The sequence below is a fragment of the Pleurodeles waltl genome, chromosome 3_1 (genome assembly GCF_031143425.1).
Source record: "Pleurodeles waltl isolate 20211129_DDA chromosome 3_1, aPleWal1.hap1.20221129, whole genome shotgun sequence".
Lineage (NCBI taxonomy): Eukaryota > Metazoa > Chordata > Amphibia > Caudata > Salamandridae > Pleurodeles > Pleurodeles waltl.
In genome coordinates, this window is record NC_090440.1 from 845,550,223 (window position 1) to 845,568,788 (window position 18,566).

An 18,566-nucleotide genomic window follows, 5' to 3' on the forward strand; every position below is an offset into this window, starting at 1 on the left:
CACGGCACTGCAGCGCATGGGCCAAGGGTGCCATCTGATTTCTCTTATTTCTCTTCCATACACGGCACCGGCAGTATGGGTATGCATTAATGGGGGGTTGTCGAATACCATTACACTTTCCAGAGGTACCTTACAGGGGTGTCCTCTTTTCCCTTTGCTATTTGCACTCATCATTGAACCCGCGGTGCACCTCCTCCAATGCCTCTGGGAGAGCTGGTGCTGTTATCCCAGGCAACATGCTCCACTTCCCTCAGCATTTAGGTCTAGTTGGTCAAAGGTAGCCAGGCATGTGGTGCCACTGACTTACTGTGTCGCCCACTTATGTGTAGACATGCATCCAGAAATCAAAGTACAAAAAAGAATTGTAAAAAAGCTGTAATTTGAAGAACATATCTACATTTCCATGGTGCCCAAATTATTACTGTAATTCATTTCAACACTAAGAAAATGACTTAAACTTGACTAAAAAAACACAGAAATGTAGAAAAGTTACTACTTTCCTAGAAAGCTAACCAGCCCAAAAAATAATGACATCATGTCAAATTATGACACAGTACAAAAATACTGTAAAATGTGATACCACCTAAACCTAAGTGAGGACCACAGAGTTGTAACTGCAGAGAATGTACTTTTAAAACATTCTCAAACAATACAAACCCATGAGGAGAGGGTGTGCCAAGGATCATGGTAATTTTTGGTGGGTAATTACTCCTGATGTGAACGTGTTCTGAAGTAATAAACACCTTTCCTTCAGAGAAAACAATGAAATCAGGGCCTCCAAATAGGTTGCCTGACAAAGGGGGAAAACCAGGTTTGAGGGAGGCTCTAGGATCATGGAGTCCCACATGAAACCAAGAGATATCCAGACACCTTGTCTGGACACCGCATATTTATTAGTCAAGAGTCCATTCCATACAATATGTCTACCGTAAGTAACCCTTTATGAAATGTTACACCAGCAGATTATTGTGCAAAAAGTGACCCCCTACTACAATTTCAAGCCCTGTATTCACATTCCCTGTAAAATACTATCTCACCAACTATCTGATATGAAAGAAAAGAGGTAGTTTAGAGACTGATGATAATCACACTTAACCTAACTTGTGAGTTACTTGCCCCATTTAGAGATTAGGGAACTGCTGACTGAGAGGGGAAGAGTCTGACGGCTCAGTCATTGGCAGCAGTCCATTTGTCACAGGGCTGCCGTTTTTACAGACATTTCAACCAAAACAAAAATGTCACCGTGTGAGGAGGTGGCAGGGCCCTGGAGGGGGCATGGTCTAGTGTTGAGAAGTGCCTAAGAGACATTTTTGACCCACCCCTCATCCAAGCCCATTAAAAAAGCTTGCAGAGGCTGTTGCTGATGTCTACTGTGACATAGAACAAAAAAGTGCAATGAGACTAGGACTTTTAACATTGAAGACACCTGAATAGGTAGCAGAGGACAAGATGGACTAGCAATGAATCATGCAGCAGGTACAGTGGCTCTGGGGCCCAGTGACCTAGGAAGGCCCCTTGACTCCCAATTATTAACATTGCGCAGGTACGGACTTAGAAATTAGGACTGGGCACCAAAATAAAAGTGGCTCCCACTAGTAAATTTGAAAGCTAAAAATGTGGCCCATGTTTGCAAAGTGGGGCAGTTTTGAACTTGTAAGGACATGCGGTAAGTGTTAAGGTATGGAAGACTGCATGGATTTTAGCTTGCTGCAGGCAATGTTTGATTTAATATCAGGGAAATCAACATTAAAAATCTGCCTAGCAAACCATAAACGATACTCACAAACAGCCAAAAAATAGCCCATACACTGATTTGTCAGACCAGCCCGTCGGGCACTGCCTAAGTGCCCCATAGGCCAGTCCAACCCTGATATTGCACCCTTATTTTCCATCTGCGGGCCAATGTTTAAAAGTATTCCTGAAGAAGGGTTTGGATGTCCAAACCTGAGAATTTCCAAATTACGGCTGCAGCCTCAAGGACTCGCCATCATTCTCAGGGATCTAAGATATTTTAAGAAAGCAAAATGTCTTCTATGCTTAGTTGCGAAACTCTAACAGCATGTCAGCAAGGCTGCAACAATTAAGATGCAGTTCTCAAAAGCAGCAGCATTTTACAAGCAAAATAGAGTTGCAGACATTTATAAGCACTTTACATTGGGTAGCAGTACTCTTGCAGTATTTCTTAGCAGGTCTGCCCAGCACTTGAAGTCATGGTTGCAGTCCTGTACCAACACGTTTCAGCAGGGTTTAAGTATTGGACAAAAACTGTCTCTTCCATGTTGATGGTGGTAATTTGTGTCATTTTAGGGGCCATCCGTGGAAGGAAGCAGGCCACCCTGTGCCAAAAGCTGGCCTAGAATACTTGGTAATTCATTGTATTTTGGGACCATCCATGTATGGTGTTGCCCACCCTCGGCAAAATGCAAGCCTAGACATATTGATGGTAATTCTTAGGGCATCAGGGCCACCCATGGTATAAAATAATACTACATAGGCATTCAACGCAGAATCTACCAATATGCAACAGATGTACTCAATGTGGAAATTATAAATTGGTGTTTGGGTATAACACCAAACCTGTATTTCCAAAACGAAAAAAAAGATGTGTTTAAATAAAATTCTTTTTTTCATAGAAATGGTAAGCTTTTGTGGGATTCAAGCTAGCTTTTCCAAAATGAAAACTATATCTGATAGAAAAATGTATTTCCATATACAGAGAAGCTGGGGTTTGGGGACACAGTTATTGCACTTCCAAATATATTTCAAGCGGATATCCCAGTGCTAACCTCTACAGCATTCTGAGACCTTAGCCTGTATGACTGGTATAATCGATCTGCTTTCTCAAAGCCGAAAGACCTCTTTAACTTAAACAACAGCATAGCTCCATAAGTCTGTAAAAACGTCTAGTTGTGCTGTACTACCTGAGAGTCAAAGAGATGCATATTCATTTTATTTTCCCATGCTGCCCCGTCAAAGGAAATTCACATTACAGCAAACCTGGAAAACAGAATGGAAAAAGTGAAAGGAATGAAGTGTAGAGTTGTGGGTTGATATTATGGCCATGTGAAATTATGTTTTCTGATCTGCCTGTACCAACAATCGCTTTTTTGGGAGAGTCAGGCTAAGTTAACACACAATGAAAGTATAGCAGTACCTCATGTGAACCCTTCAGAGACCATGGTTGTTGACAAATTAATGAGAAAAATGTGTTATTCAATAAGGTATTTGAACTCATTTTTTGAATAATATCTCAGAAAGAGAACCCACTGGAGACAGTCAGCCTGGCTCGCTCGATTAAATTCGGGCAGGATTAGAATCCCCCCATACACTTTTCAAAAGATCACCAGCTACCACACAGGGCTTGTCCATATTGCTAGACTTGCTAGACTTGGGCATAGCTGACTGTGTGATATGCAAGGGGTGTGGCATTCAAGAGTTTAGGGGCGAGATGCATGGCTTAGATTGTAAGAAGAAATCCTTCTTAGGAGGGCAGTAGCTTGGTCAGAATGATCACGGGTGGGGTGAGCTTCAGATTTCCCAACAATCACGCTGGAACATCTTATTAAAACACATTATAAAAGCAGGACATGAGTGTGGCTTAAGGGGCAGTGGATAGTGTAGTGTGGATGGCTAGGGGCACTTTAAACGCAATGTTTTTCAAACTAATCAACATTTTTAGGGGGGAGCAACACCCCAAACACTCCACCCCCATGGGGTACGCCCCTGCTTCTTAGGGAATCAATGAGAGTAGGCCTACATGCTTCACTGCAAATTATGTCCACACCCTTAAAGCAAGGTACATTAAAAACAGAAAAGCTGGATGGGATTGCTGTCAACCATTTTGAAGAACATCATAAGCCACTAATAGAAATGCTCTAGAAAAGTGGGTGTGCTGGTGTACATTTCATTGAAAGATTAGTGAGAAAGGAAACTGTGGTCTACTTAAGAAAATTATTTACTGACCGGTTCACTCACAGTGCTGAAGTGCTGTACTAATAGCAGACACATGCTATGCAAATGATGTTAACGTAAATTGCACTGTGGCTGGAATACCTGTCACAAGTTCATTACACTGTTTGAGAATATCGCTCCACCTATAACATACCCAGCACTGAAAAAAATGTGCCCTTCAATTAAATTATGTAATTTATTGTACGATGATTATCAGCATTATTCTACAGCAGCAGCTCTTAATCTGGGGTCGATGGACCCCTGAGGATCCACAATGCCTACTCAAGGGGTCCATGACTGTTTAGACAAAAAGTAATATTAGCAATTAAGAAAGTATACAAAAATAAAAAGCAAAATTGAAATATGTACACACACTATAAATGTGAATGAAAGTTAAACTGGAGGCTAAAAATTAAGTTGATATCCTCATCTTGATTTTGGGAGCACCAAAGCACAGCTAGAAGAATCTAGTATTGATAATTGGTGGCCTCACCTGAAGCCCTGGTATGCATCTATAAAAAGAGAGCATGCATTAGGAGCACAAAAAGACAGTGAAATGCTGGGAGCTAGCATATCGTGTCATCTTTTATAAGTACAATAATATTTTGAAAAGTTGCAACCTTCCCATTAAGATTTTGACTTGTGCATATGTTTTGCTTTTGCATTAAATAAAATATTTATTAATTTCTATATTTATTTGATGTGTACTTGTTTGTGGGGTGTTTTGAAGGTCAAACCATACAAGTTGCTTAGCTTGGGGTCCCTTGCCTCTGCTAGTGATTCAGTGGGGGGTCACTAGAAGTCAAAAGGTTAAGAACCGCTGTTTCTAAACGATGGCTACATCAATTGTACTTTGGAGAAAGATGCCATAGCATGAAACGAAACAGCATGATAACCAACTGGAGCAGTGGGGATAGTAAAGAGGCATGCTTCTTCCAAAGGTGTACACACGACTGTGGAGGCACTCTTGTCCCTAGAAAGTACAGCACTGAAGCATTGCTAACTGTGGAAATCACTATACCATTGTTACACTTATAGGCCTAACAACATACATGAGGACGGAGAGTTATGCTGATGCAGTCTCTCTTTTCTGTGCCTGTTGCGCACTTCTTCAAACACCCCTGCAATAACTAAGCTTATGTGGTGCTAATGTTCCACTACATGCCAATGCATGAAAACACCATTGCCCCCATTACAAGTAATGTGCATTTATGTGTGGGGAGACAATCTTCAGAAATTATCCCCACACATAAATCTAGCTACTACGAGTTGATCCCCACAAAGTGGGAATAACTGTGCGGACATGTTTTTTCTAGACAATATTTAGCAGAGAATTCCTTGTTCCACATGAGGTTTGACATTCCTTTTTACCACCTTCTCTAAGCAGGTGGTAAATGGGAGCCCGGGGGGGAGTGGGAGGCGGTTAGTGCACGATGTGGGGAGAATGGCACCGAAGGATGCAGAAGATGTGGCTTTGCATACTTTGCAGAATACTCTCCTACTTCTGTAGGAGGGGTTCAGTTGCAGCAGGGTCCAGGCAATATTTGCACCCCAAGATTTAGGCGATTGTACCAAATTAATTTTCCATTTGTTAAAATTGGGCCCAGTGTCCCACACCCATATGGTTGTGTGACGTCCTGCACATGTCAGGACAGTCAGGGCCAAACAAGCCGTAATGGACATCAGACATTTCCTCGGGAAGGCTGGAAGGGTGTGGGCCTGGTTTGCAGGGTTGGGGTTCGGTTTTGTCACTGGGGGCAGTTTTGAGGCAGTGCTGCAATATTAGTCCCCAGTAACAAAAGCAGCAGGGCTTCACACTTGCACCCCCAACTCCCCCACCCCCAGACTGGGGCTGGTCCAACAAAATTGCCAGGGCTGCTTTGGGTTCTCAGTCCAGCCCTAAGGACAATTCCCGTTTTTCACCATCTCTCTCACCAAATTTCAATGTTGTGTTCCAGTGCAGGTTTACTTCTCAGCCATTAGAAGAAAGCAACTTAATTGACACAGATGAAGCTGCGTCTCAAATTTGCATTTGGTTCCTAGAGTACACTGTTGTCGGGGGTGTTTATGAGTGCTGTCAAAAAATAGTCATAGCGGGTCTCGAGGTCGCTGCAAAATCGTATTCCTAGTTCTACGAATGTAGAAAGTTTCGATTCTTGGTTTTCAAAATCTGTTTACCTGGAAAATCCAGGTACCTGAGTAATGGGCTCCACCCAGCGTGTAATCACCGTGCGTTCCGGAAATCTTCTCTTCCAACTCCAGCAAGTGTCAGCCAGCAGGCATCTTAATATAAAAGTAGGTACTGCAACTCGCAGCTCTACTAAAAGTAGCACAAGCCTAATGTTTCTTGGCCAGGAAGTTGGCTAGAAAAGTGAACGCCTGGATATACACGCATAGTGCACATTAACTTGTTTCTAGCAGACACGCCAAAACGAAACCAAATTACCATGCCGCTGGCATTGAGACCGGATGGCCTACCTCTGACACTGGGCAACTGCATGCTGCCTCAATCTAGACTTCGAAAGCCAGGCAATTGTACCTAGCTGCTTCTCTCCCAGAATCATGTCTTGAGGGGGTTCTTGGGAAATGGAGCTCTTTTACTCTGTGCCATTGCTTAATTTGTAAATAAAAAGGTGCTGGTGCCCAAAGCACTCTTCGTAAACATGCGGCTGCTGCAATTAAATGTGCGAACACGGAATACTGAGGCAGCGTAAGCCATGTCGGGCCTCTTCAATCCATTTAAAGCCACTCCCAGCCCCTTCAGCTCACCCCTGCAGCTTCCTACTTTCTCTCATTGAGATGCTTTTTTTTGTTTTTCTCTTCCTCCGTCTTTCCCAAATGTGTCTTTTGCTCGCAGCAAATGCTTGAGGCAGAAGAGTAAACCCCGGCCCTCAAAAATAAATGCCAATGCTCAGCACCGGAAACAACAAGCACAAATTAAGCACTGCTCTGAGCACGCTAGATAACATTCCCAGCAACTACTGGTAAGCAATGCCACCTCCTCGTCCCAGACAGCCAATCTCTGTTGCTCCCTTTCGACATAGGCGAATACTTGCATTGGTTTTCGAATTCCTCAATTACTGGCATCCAAGACCTTGTGTTTCTTTATCTCTGTCCGCCATATGATAACAGTACATAACTATGTCTTTCTAGATGGAGGCACGAAAAAGCTACGTAGCAACATCAGGAGAAGCACTGAGACTGGCATAGCCGTGGAGATGAGGAACAGGGTGACTCGACAAGGAAGCAGAGAATCCACTGACGGCAGCAGCACCAACAGCAACAGCTCAGACGGCACGTAAGTAACACGTGTATCAACTCTACTCACATGTACGCGCTATGTGTCCTGAGTCTTCGAGTGCCTTATATATCACAATATTCGTTTGCCAGGTTATAGAAGGTCTCAGTTGGCCACTTGCCACAGTTCATATTTATTGAAGTGCTAAGTGCTGAAAAATAGGCGGATTCCTGGGCAGCTATTGTTGAACTAGATCTGGGATCTGGGCTGACCCCAGTGGTGGGTGTTCACTGTTTCCCAGCGCAATTTGCCTAAAGCAAGGCATATTCAGGGGTGCCCGCACTATGTGTTCAGAGCTGGTATCTGCAAGAGGTGAGGGAAGCCCTTATTGTCAGCACCAGCTGGGCCCAATACAGCTACCTCTCTCAAAAGAGCCATCAGCACTCCTTTTCTCCGAGTCTCACCCAGGCTGGAAGTTAGCTGGAGCCTAGCTCCTTGATGCCAATGGAATGCTTGGAAACAAAGGCAGTCAGATTGTTCTCACTTTAAAAGTGGAGGCAGGTTTTTGACTTTTCCAATCTCCATTTTTAGGAGACATGAGTGTTCTGTAAGAATGTCAGATGGGTCTATCTATATGAGTAATAATTACACCAATAACGCTACAAAGTTACGTGTCTATTACTACCCAAAGGTATCCTTTTTAGCAACCTTAGAATAATGAAAAATGCAAAAGAAACAGTAAGGTTCTAAAGTTATGCCTTGCCGTTTGCTTGCTTCTCGATGCTAGGTCATTCATCACTAAGAGCAAAATGCGGCTTTCCTGAAGGTTTTTACAGGCTGCTGATTTGTCGCCCCCTCCCCCCCCCCTGTGTTGTTGCTCATGGGTGTGTATGCACAAATTGTGTTTGGTATGTTGTGCTAGTTGTAGGATGTTATTTTTCACATTTGTGTCTTTCAGTGGCCATATTTCTCTTTCAATCATTTTAAAAAAAAGTTGCTGATTAAATTTTTGTTTTGCTTTGCAAATGTTAAACTTTTCACCTGCGAGCGCGAGGGAGAGGCGTGGCGAATGAGACCGCGGCAGCAACAGCGTTCGGAGCTCCGGGACCTGGAGTTGGAATCAGAGTCTCGGAGCTTGACACGCCTGTTTTCTGACAGACGTCGGTCCCAGATCTCTGCTGACACGAACGGAGGAGTGTGGTGCGTCACGTGGCGCGTGGCCTGCAATGTGTGGTGCCCGGTGAGGCACGTGGCGGACTGGTCCGCGGCCCTGCAACCCTTCGACCAGCACGAGCGGGGTAACCAGGAAGCGGCAGGAGAGCGGGGCTGAACCGCTGCAGTGGCAATCGAATTAGAAATGACTTGGATGTGAGCAATCCGAGGAGGTAGCTGGCGGCAGTGTAAGCATTGGTGGCAGGGATTTGCTACACGCCACGTATCACTCAAAAAAGCTGCTTAGAGTTTGACGCCGCTCTTATTGTCTGTTCCTTGAGCCCTGGGGGGGAGAGAGGGGGCGGGGGCGGGCGGGTAGACACTGGGTCACTGTCTGCGACACCACCTCGCAATGCACGTGGCTGCACCCAGTGCTTTAAATGGGAAAATTAAAGTGCAGGTACTCTGTGCCAGAGTACCTGCTTGTTTCTGAGAAGTGCCGGTACTCTCCAATTAAAAGTATTACGTTTTTCTTGAGATATGCCGGTACTCTCCCTCTCAAAATAAAAAAGTGCCGGTACTCAGTATCGGAGAGTACCGGCCCATTTAAAGCACTGGCTGCACCTTCTCAAAATACGAGTTGAGAGTGTGAGTGGCAGTGAGCTCCACAATTACCTCCATTGCCTCTACTGCTTCAGTTTCATTGTTATTGCCTTATTATTTGTCTTGTGGGTCTTACATTCGAGCCCCTTAAGATGCATGTGGAAACCAACAGGATGGAGCAAGCAAGCCGCCTTTAAGAACTAAACTTAAGGAAACAGGGCACTTAATGTGTCAAACCCTGCGTCAAACACTTAGCTGGCTTTAATTTGTGTTTTTTGGATATCACAGGTGTAGAAGATCTGGTGGTAAAGTGCAGGGTGGCTGAAAAGTGCTGCCACATTGAGCTGATCCCGGCAACACGGAAGCGGCCCCACTAGGCTGGGTGCGGTTTGTACTGGCGGCGTGAGCTCACCCCCTACTGCTCACTACTAGCTGCTAGCATTTCTTCACTTCCCGGTGACACAGAGGCAGGCAACCCACATCGGAGGAGTCACGTGGAGGTCAGAGGAATTAGGGGCAAATAAAAAGCAATTGGGAATTTAGTGAATCCAGTGAACACTGTGGAAAATGAGGTCTGGAAAAATTAGGCAGCAGCTGACCAAAACATGTAAATCAAAAGAGGGGCTCTAGAAAGACAAAAGTAAAAAAATACTCAACCAAAATAAGTAATGACCAGGGTAGCCACCTAATATCCACAATATTGAACCTATTCGGAAAAATGAATTCCAGTTCTAAATTCACCTTCCTAAAGTACCTGGGTGCAGTAATTTATTCAATGCCAGAAAGTTTAACAGGTCTTCAAACCACTTTAACTGCTCAAAAACGGATGTATCAGTCAAACAAACCAATTTACCAGCGGAACAAGATCGTAGAGGCAATATTAATCCAGCAATCATTGTGACAGTTATCTCCCCACAAAATAAACTCCATGCCAATCATTTTGTTAATGCGCAAACTCCAAAATAATAGCAAATGCCTAGGTCCGTGATAGAAATCATGCTTATTCAACTCCTAGATGTCTAGATGTATCCCAACCATGGAAACCATCCAGATAGCTAATAGTATCCTCAAGGAATATACAGATGGCCATGACAACTCCTGGCTGAGATCAATCTCAATATCAACTAATGCTGACCACATGCAAGCTATGGAACTAAAACAATTAATTTGGCGGACAACATTAAAGGACAAGACCGTACAACAGGCCATTTCAATCAGCCACATAGGATGAAAGGCCTAATTCACAAAAGGTCATGTCAGTGCCTTCGGCAACTGCTCAACAGTCTCATGTGGAAGCAGCAGTAGTGAATACTACACAAGCATCAGAGCAAATACGAGTGGCCTGACGTATTCCGCCGACAGCGGCAATGAATCAGCAGCAAGGGGACCTAGGCACATCAGGTCTTTACGTTTCACTGCTACACGCACTACAAGCATGAATCGAGGCGCTTAACAAGCAGTCAGATAAATTAGACATCCAAATAGACCTAATGAATCTAATGGCCTCCCATATTTCAGGTATAAATGCAAAATGGAAAAGAAAACTGATTTCATTATTAGAGTGCCAGCAATCCATTCACAGTTACAATCAACATGTTCCTGTTGCCCCATTATAAATAAATTAAGCACTGTACCTCCTGTTCTAGCAAGCATAATAGAAACAAAGAAGGCATTCTTGGCTGGCGGGCTTGCTACAAACTGTCAATTAAAAGATCACACAAAACGACACCTAGACCAGGGAGCAGAGTTGCATGGGATCTTTTAAAACAAAACAGGACAAAACAAAACACACCATTGATGAAAGTACACATATAGAGTCAAATATAAGTAATGTAATGGAGAACCAACTCAAGCCTACAGCAACATCAGGCATTGCGGTAACACCGGATATAGCTAAAGATATGACCATAATAGCATCGAAGGAAAAAAGAACAATCCATAGGCGGTCATCACTAGCATCAGAACCAAATCATCATTCAAAGGACAACACGTAAGGCAACTAGCTCCAACAGAGGGTCTAGGAAGGGCTAACCCCATACAAAAATTAGGAAAAGGAGCAATATTGCTAAGCATCCCAGCCCCAGGACATGGTCACCCTATGCAAAAGGTGAACAATGTCAGGGAACACGAGCCGGAAAATATGAATGCAGTGATACCAGACACTAGGAGGTCTCAATCAGCAACATCAGCTTACGTACCTAGTGGTTGGGAAGTCGTGACGCACTGGAGGTAATGCAGGATGGCTACCCACAAACTGACACTGAGGCCAGAAGACTACTGATTAATATAAATACCACGCAGAGTCATCTCCCCGCATGAATATGGCCACTGCACAAAAAGTGAATAAAGTTAGGGAGCATATGCAGGATCCAATGAATGGACTGATATCGGTCTCAACCTATAACATCAACTAATGCACCTAGTGACCGGGAAGCTATGATCCTCTATAGTGGCCAGCAAACCAAAATGAGGCCAGCCCTACTAGGCGGAATACAGGATGGCCAATTACAAGCCAAAATGGAGGCCGAAAGACTAATAGTCAGCATAAAAACACACAGTGCTGCCCCCCCCCCCCAATCAGGGTGAGCGGATTAATAGCCACTTCAGTCCAAAAACACACTAGAAAAGTGGTCAAAATCATTCCCAAACAATAGCCACTACCCCTTAAAGGAGAAAATAAGCCAACAAATAATTCTAAGGCCACAATTCGAATCTCAGGGCCTACATGACATCCTCAATAGAGGAAACATAATGAGACTGTGCAGAAATTTCAGGCTTAAGACATCTACAATCTTCGGACCTAAAATCAGTAGAGTTTGTCCCTAACAAAGGGTCCTAATTGAGGGAACAAACCTTGACCACATGGCGATCCGAAGAAATTGCGTTTTTAATCTGGAACTTCAAAAAACAATTTGAAGCCTAGGGAATACACTTGTCAAAACAAGTAAAGCCGCGCTACCCTCTACCTTTGCTACAGAACCTCACAGCAAGAAGGATTTCAATACATACCCCTGTGTATTCAGTTTTGGACAATGCTCGGGGAAAAAGGTTAAGTGAGACCTCAATACGAAATTAGCTGATTAGTGACACAAGTCTGAACAAGTGGAGTTGGCTTTCGGTTGCCCTTCATGCCCCAAGAAAAGATTGACTTATGTGCCAGCAGTCAAGTGTGCCCAGGGGAGATGAATTGCACCTCCTCTCATGGAACATTGCAGGGGCAGAAACGCTGCTTCAAGACAGAATACCACAATGGAACTGGAAGAAGTACGACATCCTAGCACTCCAGGAGTCATGGATACTTTGCCACTAGAAGTTACACGCATCATTGCATAAAGGCCGAAAACAGAAGGTTGGGGAAGACCAAAAGGAGGGCTCGCAGTCTCTGTTTCAACAGTGTTGAATATTACTTCTGAACAACTTATATGTCCGGATCATGGGCTGCAAATAATAAAGTTTAGTCAATTGAGCAAATATGCAGCAAAACCCAGTCTTGTTATTCAACGTTTATGCACACCCCAACTCGAAGGAAAAACAAGCATTCAGTGCAATGATAATTTCAAAATTAATGAAAATAAGATTTGCACATCCATCTTGGGATGTAATTCTGACAAGGGACTTTTAACTCCAATCTAATCTACACTCCTGATGAAGATGAAAATCTAACAACAGAAAACATACTTTGGAGCATGCAGCTACTGTTCCTTCTTTAATCGAATCCCAGTGATCATATATAGCAAAGTTTAGTAACAGCCCTAGAGTACCTAGGCATGAGGACTATCAATGGTAGAACGAGCAAAACACCCCTACTATATTTACTTTCCACAGTGCAAACTCACAATCAATACTGGATTATACAATTGTATCCCTCTCGCTAATTATATATATAATGCAGTATTCAATTGAATACAATAGACTCAGTGACCACTCCTATCAAAGGATACAATTTGGGATAAGCCCCACAAAACACACCCTGTGCTCCAGTGGATCTTGTGTTGCTACAAACAACAAACTTAAGGAGCTTAAGGTGGTCAAATAACTCACTAGCAGGTCTGTCTAGTCAAGCAAAAGAACTAATAGAGGTAAGTAGAATAATAGCAAACAATCAGATTGTCACTTGGACTGATTTCACAGCAAGATTGATCTCACACACCTCCAATTAAAAAAAAATAGGTGGGTGGCAGGCAAGGGTGCTACAGGTCTCTCACAAAATGCCAATTTTTAAAGAGGGAGCTAAAAATGGCAATCTGGAACCCGAAGACAACAGACACCCAACTTGTCTCATGGGAAATAGTATGGCGACTTAGAAAAGAATATAAAAAGGAGCTTTGGGAAGATTGGAACAACAGGAAAGAGGCGCTTTGGACAAAATTATTGTTTAGTGCAAAACAGACTAACTCCAGGTCATTTTGGGAAATTGTGAACGGTCTTGGCAGGCCAACCAATGCAATAAATAATTCAAATGTCGAGGAAGGAGTTTGGATTGACTTATTCACCATAATGTTTGAGAGGGGCCCTACCCTTGAAATGATGGAAACGAGTGAAGGAGTAAGTTGCCCAAATAACGACTGGGGCAGCAATGGATTAGAACATGGGGGAAGTGATATATGAAATATATCCTGTGAGCACCTTAGGAAGTAGCAATCTCAACTTAACTCTGGCAAAAGCATCAGTTCTACTTGTCAGACATTGTTAAAAAGTAATAACCAAAGGTAGAAAAGTTGGTGCGCCTGGACCTAACAGGATCCCACAGGCCATCTTTAAATGGGACCCGCAATACTGGGCAAACCCTCTATTCACACTATTTAAAGAGGTTGATAACAGGTACCATCCCATCGAGTTGTAGAGGCTCTATAATAAACCCAGTTTTCAAAGGTGGGGACCAAACGAATCCAGCAAACTATAAGCTAATTGCATTACTAGATGCAGAAGCAAAATACTATGCATCTCTCATCCTAATGGACCTCATTTTTTGGTCAGATAAGAGCAATCTGGTCCCGATCAACCAGACTTAATTCAGAAGAGGATTTGGCACATTTACAAACATTTTAGCTGTATCCTTAACATCAGACAAATGTAAGCGAAAACAACAAAAATTAGACATTTGCTTTATTGACCTAAAAGCGGCATTTGATCATGTTGACTATGATAGCTACAAAAAAGGACCTAAAGCAGGGGTGCGTGCTAGCACCGTACCTCTCAATTTGTTTATGGCAGATTTAACACCATGGCTTGACTAAGTCAACTCGCATCCACTGCATTTAGGTCGGCTAAGTCCATCTCATTTTTCCTATGCAGATGATGTGGTTTTAATGAGTTCAACAAAAGTTGGATTGCAAAGATTAGTGACCGAAATGAAAAAAATGTACCACCGCCAACAAATTGGAAATCAATATAGTTAAAAGTAAAACAATGATAATCTGGAGCCGCACATGCCCCCTGCTTGGACTATGGCTAGACGGCAAGCAGCTGTGGGCGCTATATGGTTACTAGTAGATGCATAGTAGATGCACTAGTTATAGATACATCGATAACAGATTCAACCATCAAGAGCAAATGCAATACTTGTCAAAAAAGCAAATGCTCTGCTATTCACGTTTTGTACACTTGCCAGGAAACTGGATGGCCCCTCCATCAAGCCACTGCTGTCAGTAATAACAGTGAAACTGAATCTGATGGTGGCATATGCGAGTGTAGCCTTGCATGGGAGAGACCTGCTCCTTTTGAACAAATTGCAGGTCAAAACACTTAAACGGGTGTTTAAATTCCTTCAACATACTTCACCGGTGCAGGTGCACGTATAATTTAGGCTCATGAACAAGGTACTATGAAGAATGTGCACTACCATAAAAAGCTGGTACAAGGTTAGACTCTGCATAGATCAATCTCGATTAATCAGCTCACTATGGTCGGTGCGTGAGAGAGACTCGCAATCTTTGTATCACAAATACCTCTTTAAAGCGCTAAAATGGACAAATACTGCTGAGCTCTGGGACAAGAACTTACCTTCTACGACCTTTTAACAAACAATGAAAGTGGCAAAATTGCATTCACACCTAGTTGATAAAAAATAGCTTCAGCCAACAGCCACAGGCTTGGATGATGCTTAAACGCTATGACAGCCCGATGCCTGCACCCTACCTAAGTCTCACATTCTCGGACCATCTAAAGAGACGGCTGATGGCGATCCGTTTTGGGCATTTACCAACGCTGGCCGATCAACCATCCTGGAAATACAGCAGCCCCTCAACACGCAGAATTTGCGGATACAAGAAAGGGGATTTATACACGTGATATGCATATGCCCCTATCTACAAAAGGCATGCATCACTTTGTTAAAGAAGCGCTTTAATGACGGAGGCATACGCACATGCAGGGCTGCCATAATAAAAAGTCTTGATCCGTCCGATCCCCAATTGAACTGTAAAATGATGAAATATCTAGCACTACATGAACACGTGATTCTATAATTAACAGCAAGGGACGGACCTAAAAGCCATACATAGTCGGCTCGTTGAAGTAGGTGGTACGATCGTTGCATCACTGAATCCGGTAATGGTTTCATTTTTTTAACTAATGAAGTTAGATTACTGCCAATTTCATTAAGAGAAATTGGAATTGATGAAGGTGGTACGATGGTTGTATCACTGAATCTGGTAATGGTTTTATTTTGAATAATTAAGTTAGATTAATGCCAATTTTATTGAGAGGAATTGGAACTGATGTATTTTGTTTTGTTTGGAAATTCCTCAATATTACTGATAAATAATGCACTGATTATTAGAGGAGATGAGTGACGTTAGTATTAATGTTTTCATTGAGTGGATCGAGCAGTATACTAATTTTATGAGTCATATTGAATATAGAAGTTATTTGTAGTTTCGCAAGTATCACCTGCTAAGTGCTCGTAGTCATTTTCAGGGCTATGTCCTGCTGCCTTTCTGATGGAAAGCAGGGTTGTGGTTGCTTTTTATTTTCAGCATTCGGTAACAAATGCATGCTTTCAATATGTCTACCAATATTTATAAAAATGTTGTTTTCACTTGGGTTAAGTTTCAATGGGACATTTTTATTGCAGGTGATTTTAATCACATGTGGTTTTCCAGTTTGTGACGATGTGGAATGGCATTCACGTTCACTTTTTTACAGATAAATGTAGTAAGTGAATTACCGCACTACACATAATAAGGACCTAAATCAAATGATACATAAAAACGCACCAGGAGAAATCAACCCTATGCTGTGTAATGAAAAAGGAACACACTCTCCACACAATATATAATCCAGCTTGCAGGTAGAAATTCCTCAATATGTAACACAACTTGAAAACAAGACCCTATTATGACTAACACAAGCTTGAGACACAAACTCCATTACATGCAACCTAACATTGAAACATTAACCCTATGATATGCAAACCAACATTGAGACACTATCCTCATAACAATCAAACATTGAGACACTAACTGCATGATGCCTAATCCAATTTTGAGAGACCAACTCCATGATATGCAACCCAATGTGGTGACACTTTGGCCCTGGTAGAATAAGCGCACAGTCCTTCCAGAGGCTGCTTATTGGCCATGGCATAGCAGATCTTAATGAAGAGCACGCTCTAAGAGGAGATGGTTCCCTTCAGCTCTGCCTTGCCCTTTCTTGCTTCAGAGAACCCCACAAAGAGCTGATCGTCCACCTGGTGGTCTTTGCTATGACCTATGTAGAAGTTCAGCGCTCTTTTGTGGTCCAAGTGATGGAGTCTCTCCTCCTTAGAGGGGTAAGATCAAGCATTGATCACCATCATGATGATAATTTGACCAGCGTGGAACAACGTCCCAACTTTTAGCAAGAAGGATGCCCGAGTCTACTGAACCAGTTTGTCTGGGAAGAAGGAAGTGTATGGTGGATTGACACAAAGAGCCTGAAGCTCACTCACATTTTGTGGTTAGGTGGTGGTGATTGGAAACAGCCTTGATAGTAAGGTGAGGTAGAAGACTACTGTGAAGTGGCTCAAACGGCATGCACATCAGATAAGTCAGGACAAGATTAAGGTCCCAACAGGGCATGACAAATGGAGAAGGGGGAAACGTGTTGCAACCTTTTCAAAATTCTCACCACAGTCGGTGACTTTTAACAATGAGGGCTGATCTAGCAACAATAAGAAGGCCAAAAGATAACCCTTAACTGTGAGCAAAGCCTTGCCCGGCAAGAGACAGAGCAAGCAACGGAACATCAGACAACGTGACCTGGAGGGCATCAATCCAACATGTGCGATACCAAGCCTCAAATTGTCCTAACGACTGACGTATACAGTTTTCATTAAGAGATGCCTGGCTACCAAGATGACATTACCACCTCTGGAGGAATGTCAAAGGTGTTCGGATGTCGCAGCTCAATCTCCAAGCATGAAGTTGGAGAGTGCGAAGGCCATGTGTGCCTTGCCCTATTGCTGCAACAGCAGGTCCTCCCGGACGGGCAGCCTGATAAAAGGACATATTCTCAAGCCCAATTTGTAGCCACTTTGATGACTTGGGATCAGTTTATCCTGATGTGTTTTTTTTAAAGTATACATTTTATTGGCATTTAAGAATGACAAGGTCATCACAACACAGTATGAAGTTCAATGAGAAATAGAATAACAATCCTCCCCACCCACCCCAGCCTGCTCCATCTGGATAAATAGGACAAATAACAATGACATAAACCACTTATAGGAAAGAATACATTACAGGGATGAGGCGAGGTTAGGGGCCCACAAAATAGTGAACAAAGGTAATATTCCGAAAGCCCTGACCCATAATCGAGAAACTGTGCGTGTCCTGAAGTTCTTGTGAATTTGGGGGAGTGGTATCAGCAGAAAGGCATATAGTAGTCCAGAGTTCCACTTGAGGCGTAGCATGTCTCAGAGTGAGAGACACCTTGGAAACTCAAATGTGCTGAGATTGGGCTTTCTCAGCATTGGCGAAAATAGCGAGCAAAGCTTCTCCACATTCACAGAAGAGACCTTGCCCCACCTCATGGGGTAACTACATTTGTGATCCCATAGGCATTGATGGCTGATCTTGTCCACCCTGGTATTCAATCATCCTCTCAGGTGGTTAACCTCCAGGAAAATTCCCTAGTGGTCCAAGACATTTCCAGAGGCACAATATCTCCTGTCACATGGTTCATGACCCCACCCCACTCTGTTTGTTGCAGGTTTGTTTCAGTACCACATGGTGGTGGTGTTGTCCAAAATCACCTGTACCAGCCTCCCCTTCATGGACAGAAGGACGACTTTCAAGGCCAATTGGATGACCCTGATGTGAAGCCGGGACACCACTGTACACCAGAGACCTCTTATTACCACCTCTCCCAGATGGCCACCCCAACGTAGAAGCAATCCATTGGTCACCACTGTCAGCTCTGAGTAGCAGAGAGAGGAGGTTTTCCGCTGACCCAATCACGGTCCAGTAACCATCACTGTAGATCTCTTGCAGTCTCCTCCAAAATCTGAATGTGGTAGCAGAGATCCCCTTGATGTTGAGCCGACTGGGACTTCTGATTCAACTGCAGAGCCTATATAGGCCACTTGGTGTGCTCAACCAGCAGGATACAGAAGGCCATAAGGGGCCCTAATTAGACAAAA

The 18,566-nt window shown here is 43.3% G+C and overlaps 1 protein-coding gene across 1 annotated transcript in view; it reads left to right on the top strand.

Moving 5' to 3' along the window:
• The window catches only part of RIMS3 (regulating synaptic membrane exocytosis 3), a 355,261-nt gene that overhangs the window by 305,501 nt on the left and 31,194 nt on the right, over positions 1 to 18,566 (top strand). The window contains exon 3 of the mRNA XM_069223774.1: positions 7,105 to 7,249. Coding sequence (XP_069079875.1) covers positions 7,105 to 7,249 — 145 coding nt within the window. The remainder of the gene's footprint in view (positions 1 to 7,104; positions 7,250 to 18,566) is intronic.